Source organism: Myodes glareolus, chromosome 1 (assembly GCF_982192425.1).
Source record: "Myodes glareolus chromosome 1, mMyoGla1.1, whole genome shotgun sequence".
Lineage (NCBI taxonomy): Eukaryota > Metazoa > Chordata > Mammalia > Rodentia > Cricetidae > Myodes > Myodes glareolus.
In genome coordinates, this window is record NC_142026.1 from 63,704,618 (window position 1) to 63,717,394 (window position 12,777).

Sequence of the window (12,777 nt, forward strand, 5' to 3'; positions counted from 1 at the left end):
ACTTATATATTTATATAAATAAATAAATCTTTAAAAAATAATCAAAAACAAAAACGATTTTTATTAGAGGAACACCAGGGACAGAGGAGGGAGCAGGAAGGACAGCAGACAGAGACGGGTCATGTGATGTTTTGGGGATCAGAAGCCTTGACACCAGTTAGGGACAAAAGGTAGCTCTGCCCAGAAACCTGGGCCTCCCTGGAGACTCCTAGCTCCTTATCATCCACACCCGGTGTCAACTTCCAGAAGCACTGTGACCCCCTACACAGCACTGGGGCCACTGTGGAGACACAGAGCAGGGAGGAGAGAGACGCAGGTCTGACCACTAAGATGAGGGCAAGCTGGGGTCATGCAGGGAGGACCTGCTGAGCGGTACAGACAAGAGGAGGCCACCAGCTCCGATGCACTCTGTAGACTGCAAGGAAGAGAGAAAAACTGGGGCAGAGGGTTAAAAGAAAGAAAAGAAGGGGCGGGACAGACCGACGACAGACAGGGCTGGGGGCAGAACTATGACGGACAGAGAGTGGGCGGGGCGGTGATAGGTGAGGGTTGGGGAGTTTCCCATGAGGGTTGGCTCGGTGGGCACACAGGGTCTCACGGGACACCACCGTGACGATTCTCTGTTTTGCCGAGGGCATGGGGAGCCATGGCAGCCTCTGTGTTGATGGAGCAGGGGAGGCACGAGGACCAAGACCCACGTCCTTCTTACAGCCTCAGGGGGCAGTGGCATCCCCTTGGACAAGAGCAGGGGCAGGGGCAGGTCTGGGAAGAGACTAAAGTCAGTTTGGGACAAGGCGAGTGAGAGGCATCTGGGACCTTGGGGAAGCATTCTGAATAACAATTGGGGCCAGTTCCAGTACTCAGGCGACAGCTTAGAAGCGGGCCAGGCAGAGAGAGCGGGTGAGATAAGGTCACAATTGAAGTGGGGCGGGAGGCAGCTGCCCTGCCCCCACCCCCACCCCTCCTCAGGCCTCCTTCCCCTCTACACAACCCCGCCTTGTTGAGGGCAATCCAGGACAAAGTAATACTCCGGAGGAACTAGCACAGGAGAGCTGCAGGTATGGCTTCCACTAAAATCAGGCTGGGGGCCTCAGAGGAGCCGGCACCCACAGTCATCAGTGTAACGTGTTTGTAACATGTTTGTAACATGCTGTCCAAACGTGCAAGGCCTGAACATCCTCCCTCCACCTCCCTGCAAAGGGCAGACCCTCTTTCTGGCCTTGCCTTTCCAGAGAAGTGAGGAGTTTTTTGTTTTTGTTTTTATTTGTCTGTTTGTTCTGATTTTTAAATAGGGTCTCACTATGTACCTTAGGCTGGCCTGGAACTCACAGTGACCCTCCTGCATCAGACTCTTGAGAACTGAGGTGACTGGAGTACACCATCAAACTCTAAGCTTTTCTGTTGTTCTGAGACAGGTCTCAAGCCGCTCAGGCTGGCCCAGAGCTCACTGGGCAGCTGAGGATGACCTCAGACTTCCGACCCTCCTGCCTCCATCTCCTGAGTGCTGGGATGACAGGCTCCTGGTTTATTCAGTACTGGGATTGAACCCAAGGCTTCAGGCTTGCACTCTACCTACTGGGCCGTGTTCCCCAGCTTCTACATTTGCCTCACTGATCCTCACCACGCCTGGGATTTACCTAAGCATTTGTCCCTGAACTCTCCCAGCTGCTAGGAAAAGGTTGGCACACAGTAGGCACGCATTCAGTGTTTGTGGAAGGGGGAAGCTCATGTTTTACAGAGCACCTACCGTATGTCAGGCGCGATTGCAAGCACCACATGTTTGCACACTTGTGTTACAGGCCCACGTGGGGTCAGGACAGCTGCCCCTCATTATTTGGAAGGAATGCCGGCTCCAAGAGCTCCTAGAGACACTGGAATTCACAGTTGCTCCAGGCTTCCTTATAAATGGCAGAGAGTTTAAAACAACCTCGTTATGCAAATGAGTGGGTTGGAGCAATGGCTCACTGCTCAGGAAAACCAGCTGCTCCTCCAAAGGACCCAGGTTCAATTCTCAGCACCCACATGGCAGCTGACATGTCTGTAACTCCTGTCTCAGGGGATCTGCTGCCCTCTTCTGGCCTCCACAGGCACTGCACTGACATACATGCAGACAAAAGAGCTATCTATGCACATACAGTAAAAATTTTAATTTTTAAAAAAGAGAGAACAGGGCTGGAGAGATGGCTCAGAGGTTGGGAGCATTGCCTGCTCTTCCCAAGGTCCTGAGTTCAATTCCCAGCAACCACATGGTGGCTCACAACCATCTGTAAGGGAATCTGGTGCCCTCTTCTGGCCTGCGGGCATACACACAGAAAGAACATTGTTTACTTAATAAATAAATAAATATTTAAAAAAAAAAAGAGAGAGAGAGAGAGAACAGTGAAAGGTCTGAGGAGATGGCTCAGTGGTAAGGACCCTTGCCACACAGCCTGATGGGTGGTCTGAGCTCAGGTCCCGAAGCCCAGAGGATGGAAGGGGGGAACTGACTCCTGCAAGCTGTGCTCTAGCCTCACGCTGGCTGTAGCAGGAGCATCTCAAGCCCCTCCCTCAGCAGTAAGTAAATAGAATGTGATAAAGACAAGAAAATGAGCTGGGCGTGGTGGTGCACAACTTTAATCCCAGCACTTGGGAGGCAGAGGCTGGCAGGTCTCTGTGAGTTCAAGGCCAGTTTGGTGTACAGAATGAGTTCCAGGACAGCCAGAGCTACACAAAGAAATCCTGTCTTAAAAGCGAAGAAGAAGAAGAAGAAGAAGAAGAAGAAGAAGAAGAAGAGGAAGAGGAAGAGGAAGAGGAAGAGGAAGAGGAAGAGGAAGAGGAAGAGGAAGAGGAAGAAGAGGAAGAAGCACCTAGTGGGTACCTCACAAAGTCATCCTCTGGTGTCCACACGAATGTGATGGCACATGCCACTCACCCAATAATAACAAAAACAAAGAGGGAAGGATGGAGACACAAGTAAGAGGAGAGAAAAGAAAAGACAAACTGAGGGAAGGGCAGAGCTTGGCTCAGGTGGTGGAGGACTCCGGGAGTATTCACATGGCCCTGGGGACCACCACCAGCACCCCATGAACCAGGTTTGGTGGTGAACACCTATAATGCCAACACTCGGAGGTAGCTGTGGGAAAATCAGCAAAGCCATCCTTCATTACATAATAAATTCAAATCTAGCTTGAAACCCTGTCTCAAAAAAAAAAAAAGCTTTTGATTTTTCTGGGACAGGGGCTTATGGTTCCCAGGCTGGTCTTTTAATCACTGCATAGCTGAGGATGACATTGAACTCAGGATTTTTCTCCTGCCCCTACCTCCCAAGCCAATGAGAATCCTAAAGATGCCACCCCACAGAGTTGTGCCATCCACTGTGATGACACTGGTCACTCCCTGAAGTACTGAGGCTGGAGGGGCAGAAGTTTCTCTCCTGTGCCCCTCAGTGACCCACTGAGCAGCAGCGAGGCCGCAGGCATGGTGGTCAAGAACAGCCCGAGAATCTTGTGCCCCTCCTTCCTCCCCGGTGACCCGGTTTTCCTTTTCGGTACCAAATCTGGGCCTTTGGCACAAACTGGATTAGGCAGCTGCCCCAGGAGACCTGGCCGGGTCATGGCCCCTGGCCGCTGCTTGCCACACCCAGCCCGATGCCCAAACAGGGCCCCAGATCTTCTGTGACTCGATCCCTCCAAATTCCGGTGATCCGCCCCGATTCCAAATTGCCGAACGATCCCAGGTCCAGTGGCAGACCGAGCCAAGCCTCAATCAGGAAAGGGCCTCTGAGACCGGGACACCATCACCACCAGCCATCTCCGGCATCATCCTGGGGTGAAAGATGGCATTGGCCTGGTGCTGCTGGTTTTTCCTCAGTGGTGAGCAAGAAGGGTTTCCCACCCCACCCCCTGGGTCCTCAGCTCACTCCCTGGACCACCAAGGGCCTAAAGACAGAGAGAGAAACCCCTGCCCGGGGAGGGAACGTGTGAGCCAAAAGCCCAGCTTGCACTGTGTGGGAGCAGCTTTGCTTCCCTCTTGAGAGGGAAACCTGTGGGGTAGACTGGAGATGGCCCCTGAGAGATGTCAGCCTTAGGGAGGGGATTAGAGAGTCCCAGAGCCAGAGCAAAGCAAGGCTTGTTTGGGCTTGGTTTAGGTTTTGAGGTAAGGTTTCCTACAGTCCGGGTTGGCCTGAAACTTACTTTGTAGTTGAGGATGACTTTGAACTTCTGATCCTTGTACCTTCAACTCCCTTAGCATTGGGATTACAGGTATGTGCCATCATGCCAGTTTATACACTGGGGATTGAACCCAGGGCTTCATGCTTGCTAAACAAACACTCTACAAACTGAGTTACATGCCCAGCTAATTTATGTTGTCTTTTGTTTTTGAGATAGGGTTTCACTATTTCCCTGGCTAACCTGAGCTAAACTTGCAATGTTGACCAGGCTGGCTTTGAACTCACAGAGATCCACCTGCCTCTGCCTCCTAGGTGCTGGGATTAAGTGTGTGTCACCAGGCCCAGCACTCGTGAAGTGTTTGTTGCTGTTGTTGAGACAGGGTCTCACTAAATAGCCCAGGCTGGCCTCAGATTTGAGACAGTCCTCGCGCCTCAGCTTCCAGAGTGTGACCACTGTGCCTGGTTTCTGTTGCTCTCCCCTCGGTCTCAGTTACTCAGCCGTGAATAGGCCTGGCGGACAGGATCCTTCGAAACAGGACTGATAAACGTCTGCTGTTTACTGACTTGGACTCCTTTTCACTTGCTAGCATTCACTCTGAGAGGGATATTCACCTGTGGCCCGACTTCCTAGAGAGGAAACCCAGGCCTTAAAGAGACAACTTGCTGGCCAGGGTCTCACAACACAAAGTGGCAGAGCTTTGCCCTAAGCCCAGAACCTGTCACTACCACTCACTTCCTTCCAACCAGGAAGGGGCTGGAGACCAAGCCAGGCCCGCAGGTGTGTGTCATATGAGAAGTGCCAGGGACACCTTGTGAGCCATGCACAGAGGAGAAGGAAGCAGCAGGGACCGGCCCTACTGGTTGAGACTTGTCTGTTTGCCCAGGATGGGGTGGAGGAGGCTGGGGTGTGGCTCAGAGGGTAGAGTGCTTGCCTAACACTGTAAGGCACTGGGTTTGCTACCGGCACAGCATAACTGGGTGTGGTGATATGCGCCCAGAGTCCCAGCACTCAGGAGGTGAAGGCAGGGAGATCAGAAGTTCAAGGTCATCCTCAGCTACGTGTCAAGTTGTTACCTGTGACCGGCACAGAATCCCTGGGTCCTGGATGAAGGAGAAACTAAAGAAGGAGAGAGAAAGGGAGGGAGAGAGTGCACATATCCACTCTTCATGTGGGGCCCTCGTGCACACAGGGCAAGTGCCCCTGAATCGGGAGACAGACTTGGGCAGTTCCTGGCATTAGTATGAGGTCACAGACTCACTTGACTATATGAGCCTAGTCTGAGTCTCAGCCTAGTGCCTCTCATGGGAAACCTCCTGTGCCCCACGTTGCTCTGCAGAGACACAGGCTGTGTATGCACAGTGTCAGGTCAGGTGGCCCAGACGCAGAATTCCCCTTTGTATCATCAACCTTGAGAAGATGGAGGTGTGTGCAGAAAGAGGCATCGCCATGCACGCTGTGCAGACAGACTCTATGAACGCTCAGGTGTTAGAGCCTGGCTTGTTGGTACATGCCTGCAAACCCTAGCATTGAGGAGACCAAGACAGGAGATCAGAACTTCCAGATAAGCCTTCTCTGCTCCTTGCTCAAAATTAAGTGACTGAGATGTTGAGGGCCAGAGGTTGGATCTGTGTGCCTGTAGTAGGGTATTTACCTAGAATCCCCCAGTGAGGGGCTGGGGCGTGGCTCAGTGGTAGAGTCCCTGCCTAGAATCCCCCAGTGTGGGGCTGGGGCGTGGCTCAGTGGTAGAGCCCCTGCTTAGAATCCCCCAGTGAGGGGCTGGGGGTGTGGCTCAGTGGTAGAGCCCTTGCCTAGAATCCCCCAGTAAGGGGCTGGGGTGTGGCTCAGTGGGAGAGCCCCTGGCTTGAATCCCCCAGTGAGGGCTAGGGTGTGGCTCAGTGGTAGAGCCCCTGGCTTGAATCCCCCAGTGAGGAGGTCCTGAGTTTAATCCCAGGAGGAAGTGTGGCTGTGGGATGCACACATCTTGCTTGTGTCTGATTTTGCAGACACTGGGGATGTCACCTCTGAGTTTGTCAACTCCTGTCAAATGAGGTGACAAGTCAATCCTATCCCATCCAACCTGCCCCTTCTGTTCTTCCTCAGCCTGGATGCTGAACACTAGGGCTGAGATCTCCATCACCCCTGAGCCCGCCCAACCTGCAGAGGGAGACAATATCACCTTGGTGGTCCATGGGCTTTCCGGAGAACTGCTTGCCTACAATTGGTATGCAGGACCTACGCTCAGCCTGACCTTCCTGGTGGCCAGCTACATTGTCAGCACTGGTGATGAGACCCCCGGACCAGCCCACACAGGGCGGGAAGCTGTGCGCCCCGATGGCAGTCTTGCTATCCATGGTGCCTTGCCTGGGCACACAGGCACCTATATCCTACAGACCCTTAACAGGCAGTTTCAGACGGAGGTGGGCTACGGACACATGCAGGTCTATGGTGAGCCATCCCTTGCAACAATCTGGGACTTTCCAACCTCTTCCTTCACCCCTCCTTTGAAAACAGAAGCGAAAAAAATATTCTTTATAATTGCGTTTATTGATTGTGTTTATGCATGTGTGTGTGTGCATGTGTGTGTGTGCACCTGAATGTTTGTGTATTTTAAATAAACACGTGGAGGTCAGAGGACAACTTTCAAGAGTCAGTTCCTTCCTTCTACCATGTGGAACCCAGGGATCGAACTCAGGTCGTCAGGTTTGGTGGCAAGTGCTTTTACCCACTGAACCATCTTGCCAGCCCCTTAAAACAGGGTGTGGGGGTGCCTAAAATAACACTAAAATGCTCACCTTCTCCATTCTGGCTTCCAGGATAATGTCTGTCTTCTTTGTCACTGTGGCTGGGGGTACAGAAGCACAGTTTGGCAGTGCTTCTTCCCCCGGGGACAGGAGGTGCCCCTCCCCTCCCCGTCTGTCTCTTGCTCCCCCTCATAGAGATCCTGGCCCCTCCCACGGTCATGGCCAACGACACCGCGCTGGTGGAGCGTAGGGACACCCTTCGTCTAGTGTGCAGCAGCCCCAGCCCCGCTGAGGTCCGCTGGTTCTTCAATGGCGACGCCCTGCCTGTTGCTGTCCGCTTGGGCCTGTCTCCTGATGGCAGAATGTTGACCAGGCATGGCGTCCGCAGGGAGGAGGCAGGCGCCTACCAGTGCGAGGTGTGGAACCCCGTCAGCGTCAGCCGCAGCGAGCCCCTGAACTTGACCGTATATTGTGAGTCTTCCGAGGCGCCCGGTATCCACAACTCACAGATGGGGAAACAGAGGCCAAGAGAAAGAGTTCACAGCCACACAGAAAGCAAGCTGGGGAAGGAACAAGGGTCCCTCTTAAAATACACGTGACCAGTCGGTCACTCCGTGAAGTACACAGATTGTAGCTAATAATGTCAGGACGATGTAGATGAGTGATGGAACAGGTACCTACCTGCCTTATCAGGGTGTCCAGACATAGAGGAAGAAAGCTCACCATTAAAGCCAGCTCGATTAGAAAGATTTGTCTAAAAAAAAAAAAAAGAGCTGGGCAGAAGTGGTGCACGCCTTTAAACTCAGCACTAGGGAGGCAGAGGCAGAGGCAGGCGGATCTCTGTGAGTTCGAGGCCTGGTCTACACAGCAAGTTCCAGAACAGTCAGAAATGTTACACAGAGGAACCCTGTCTTGAAAAAAGGGGGGGGTATGTGGGTGGGGAAGCTGGGATATAGTTGAGCTGGTAAGACATTTGTCTGGCATGTGCCACTCCCTGGGTTCCATCTGAAGAACTCTAGAGTGTTTGCATTAGTATAGATCTGCAGTCCTAACACCGGGAAGTGGAGGCAGGATCCTGAACTTCAGCCTTGTTAGCTATGTATTGTTCAAGGTCAGCCTGGGCTACAGGAGGCCCTGCCAGAAAAGAAAAACATCCCTAAATAAGATGTTCAACAAGGATGTTTGGATTCAACAGGGTGGAGGATAATGTCACCAGAACTTAGGGCTCAGAGGGAACAACACAAAAGCTCATCACAGAAGCAGATAGTAGTAGCTGGGGCAGCAGCCGGGTGGCGTGGAATCCTGAGAAAATGAATCACTGTTGTGCCCAGCCTTGGCAGAGCAGCCCTTTAATCCTTTAATCCAGGAGGCAGAGGCGGGAGAATTGCTGTGAGTTCAAGACCAGCCAGGGCTACAAAATGAGGCTATGTCTCAAAAAAAAAAAAAAAATCAGGCTGCTGTATAAAACCTGAATGACAAATGCCAGCACCCTAGAAGCAGAGGCGAGGCTCCGGAGTCTAGACGGCAAAGCCTAGGAACACCGCTAGCCAAAACGGTATCCTAGAACCAAGTCGTGATACCAAAGCATCTAGACCAGCAGGTCTCAACTTGTGAGTCGTGACCCCATTAGGGTTGAACAACCTTTCACGGGGCCACCTAAGACCATTGGAAAACACAGTTATTTACATTATGATTCATAACAGTAGCAAGATTACAGGTAGGAAGTAGCAACAAAAATAATTTTATGGTTGGGGGACACTCTCACGTGAGGAACTGTATTAAAGGGCTGCAGCATTAGGAAAGCTGAGAGACACAGCTCTAGAATCTTAGACACACAGATCTCTAGGATCTAACATAGAACTGTTTCGTTTTGTTTTCCGAGACAGGGTTTCTCTGCATAGCCCTGGCTGTCCTGGAACTTGCTCTGTAGACCAAGCTGGCCTTGAACTCACAGAGATCCACCTGCCTCTGCCTCTTTCCACTGAGATCAAAGGGGTTCACCACCACTGCCCAGCTCCACACATTCTTTTTTACAGACGAGAAAAAAACCTGAGTTCTGAGTTCTTGTGGGAGGGAAAGTGAGTCTCAAGATTACACAGTGGGTTAGAGATCAAGACGCTACCAAGAGAGACTCAAGTTCTTTCTCCCCTGTACTCAGGCCCACCAGCCCCAGGGACCCAATCTGGTAGACAAGAAGGGGTGCATGCTTCTGTCCCCTCCCAGCCCACCACCCCGCCCCTCTGTGTCTCTCCCTCCTGCCCTACAGTCGGTCCTGAACGAGTGGCTATCCTCCAAGATTCCACCACCCGAACAGGCTGCACCATTAAAGTGGACTTCAACACGTCCCTCACCCTGTGGTGTGTGTCCCGGTCCTGTCCTGAGCCAGAGTATGTGTGGGCCTTCAACGGGAAGGCCTTGAAGAATGGCCTAGATCACCTGAACATCAGCAGCATGACGGCGGCCCACGAGGGCACCTACACGTGCCTTGCTAAGAACTCCAAGACTCTACTGTCTGGCTCTGCCTCTGTGGTGGTCAAGCTGTCCGGTGAGTCAGCCCCAGCCTGATGACCAGATGCTCTCCACAGCAGGCCTTCGCTGACTGGACCACCATTTTCCCAGAAGAAAATTAGATTCCCAGCACATGCACTGAGCGGTTGGGACAAGGTGGCAGGCATATTGGATTGTCCCTCTCTTGTCTAGGTGCAAAAAGAGTCAGGCAAAATCCATCACATCAGAAAATAAATGGTGACTCATATCCTCTGCCTTGAGGTTAGAGTGAGTTACACGTGAGCCCCGTGTTCCCTTCTTGTGGGGGGGGGCGGAGTGGGACACTGGGGTCCATGTCCTTCCATGTAATTATCCCTGTTGGTAGAAAAGGCGCAAACCCAGGACACACAAGCCTGACCTGCACACTCTCACACACCACAGATGGAAAACCAGAGGCAGGTGTCGGCTCCTGGAGAAATCCAGCCAGAGGCACTGTCTTCACATCCCTGTTCTACCTAAGTGTGTGGGGTGTGGGGGGAGGTGTTGGGCACTGAGAAACCTCAGGGAACACTGCTCATGCCCCAAGGATGGTGGCTTTGAATATCAGGTTCTCATCCAAAATCACAGTGTTTGAAAGGTGAAGGCAGGAGGATCTGGAGTTTGAGGCCATCATTGGACACAGACAGTTTGGAGTCAGCTTGGGCTACATGAGACCTTGTCTCAAAAGAAAAAAAAAAAAGCATCAATAATTCTACCTGGGTTTCTTCTCAAGAGGCCATTGTCCCCTGGGGACAGTGGGAATCGTCCTCCCCCTCCTCCCTCCCTTCTTCCTCCACTAACAGGCTGGGTCTCATGAAAAGGGTGGGGATGAACCCCTCTTTCACGCAGAACAAAGATGGAAGCCCCAAAGGTAAGTGAGCCTCCTGTCTTACCTGTGAGGGGCCTTAGCTGGAGACAAGGTGGACCAGAGGACCTCGGGGACAACATGGGGGGTGTCCAGGGTCTGCAGGTATGTGTAGGGTGTACCTAATGCAACACCCCCAAGTTTGCTTCCTCCCAAGCTGCCAGAAATCGTGTGGCAGGTGCTGGGAGTGAGACAGAGGAGAGAGACATGACTGTTACCCTGCCTGGGAAGCAAGCTGATCTGATAGAGGAGGCACGGTCTTTCTCTGATCTCTGGGGAATCGGGGAGGGGAGCTGCCAGCCAAAGAGAAGAGGCAATACCTCACCCTTTCTGGTCTCCCAGGCACTGGTGGAAGAGACATAAAGCCCTCTAGTCAAAGAGAGGAGGCACAACCTGAAAGAATTTCCAGGTCATTAGGAGATGCTGCTTTACTTTAAAATTCATAGTTTGATGGGGGAGACGCAGGTCCCACTTTGGAAATACTTCACAATCTGATAGGGGAGTATGAGCTCGCCTACTTTCTATAGAAATTTTCTGATACAATTGAGATAATTGCTCCCAACTCTGGGGGGCGGGGTCCTCTAACTTGATCAGAGTGTTCCACTTTGATAATCCCCAATTTCTCGGTCTGATGGAGGAGACGGAGGCTCCCACCTTGGAGAAAATCTCTAACCAATGGGGTAGTCTTCCCAGCTTCTAGAGTCCCAAACTTGATTGGAAGGAAATCTAGACTTTCCCAATCTGATGGAGGAGACACAATCCACACCTTGTGAGGATTTTTAATGCAATACAGGATGCATGGCTTCTTCCCTCTAGAGGCTTCTGATCTGATGGAGGAATTGTCACCCCATATTCTCGGGTCTGCTACTTTCACAGAAAAGACACGCTATGGGAAGAGAAGTTCCAGACATCCGATGGGGGAGACACAGCCACATTTTCTGGGATTCTCAACCTGATAGGGGAGTTTGGAAGCTTCCACCCTGATGGAGGAGACATGGCCAGATTCTCTAGGGTCTCCCAGTTTCTTAAGAGGGACAGCCTGCACCGTCGCCCAAGGCTGAAATTTAGAAAGGGGAGATGTGTCCCTGGCAAGCACCACTGAGAGAGTCTATGTGATCATCCATGACGTCACCTCCATCCTTGGTCTCCCCAGCACCTCATGAGGAGCACTATCCCTGGAGGAGTTGGCCAAGGGAGGGGGAGGACTCCGCCCCACACCCAAGGCAGACCTGGCTGACAGTGGTGGTGGCTCTCTCTCCAGCTGCAGCTGTGGCCATGATGATTGTGCCTGTACCGACTAAACCAACGGAGGGCCAGGACGTGACCCTGACCGTCCAGGGCTACCCCAAGGACCTGCTAGTCTACGCCTGGTACCGTGGACCCGCTTCAGAGCCCAACCGATTGCTCAGTCAGCTGCCGTCAGGGAACTGGATCGCCGGCCCTGCACACACGGGCCGGGAGGTGGGCTTTGCCAATTGCTCACTGCTGGTGCAAAAGCTGAACCTCACGGACGCTGGGCGCTACACACTCAAGACCGTCACACTGCAGGGCAAGACTGACACACTGGAGGTGGAGCTACAGGTGGCCCGTGAGTGAGCGGCATGGGGGGGGGAGGGGACACAGTCCCACAGGTGGCCTTCTCCTCCCTCACAAGCCTGAGGGACATGTGCCTCTCCCATCTGACCTGAGTGTCCCCATATGTGGCACTTGCCTTGCCTCCCAAACGATGACGACCACCAAGGGTAGAGGGGCCTCCATCAGACTGAGGTCTCCTTGCCCATATAAGGTATATGTCAGATGGAAGGCTGTAAATAGGGGTGTCGTGTGAGGGTGGGCATCTTTTCTCTTCAGGTGAGTGAACACTAGACCACAGGGATCCAGTTCCTTCCACTACACTGGGGAGTTGGGGTGAATGCAGGTATTTACCTCCCTCATGAGACGTGCCATGAGGGCAAGCTGTTTCCACCTTATGTCACGAGAGCTCCCCCAACCTGAAATGCATGATGTGCGTTAGGATGCAGGCTGCCAGGTGTGTCTCCTCCGTCAGACAGGGTTCTCTGTTGGGAACGACATCTCCCACATCAGGCTGGAGGCTTCCACAGTGGAGAACCATGTCTCTTTCATCAGACTCAAAGCTGTCTTCTCCATCAGATTGGAAAACTCCCAGAGTCAGGAAATCAGACTGGGAGCTCCCAGAGTCATGGACAGCATCTCCTCCATCAGACTAGGAGTTCCCAGATTTAGGAACTGCATCTCCTCCATCAGACTGGGAAACTCCCAGAGTCAGGAACTGTGTCTCCTCCATCAGACTGGGAAACTCCCAGAGTCAGGAACTGTGTCTCCTCCATCAGACTGGGAAACTCCCAGAGTCAGGAACTGTGTCTCCTCCATCAGACTGGGAAACTCCCAGAGTCAGGAACTGTGTCTCCTCCATCAGACTGGGAAACTCCCAGAGTCAGGAACTGTGTCTCCTCCATCAGACTGGGAAACTCCC

The 12,777-nt window shown here is 52.6% G+C and overlaps 1 protein-coding gene across 1 annotated transcript; it reads left to right on the plus strand.

Annotated features, from left to right (window-relative positions):
- The first annotated feature begins 6,198 nt into the window (after nt 1-6,198).
- On the plus strand, nt 6,199-11,879 carry Ceacam16 (CEA cell adhesion molecule 16, tectorial membrane component). Its single transcript, XM_048433300.2, has 4 exons — nt 6,199-6,596; nt 7,088-7,363; nt 9,159-9,437; nt 11,545-11,879. Exons 1-4 carry the CDS (start codon nt 6,257-6,259, stop codon nt 11,877-11,879), a joined length of 1,230 nt encoding a protein of 409 aa, XP_048289257.2. The 5' UTR covers nt 6,199-6,256.
- The last annotated feature ends 898 nt before the right edge of the window (nt 11,880-12,777 follow it).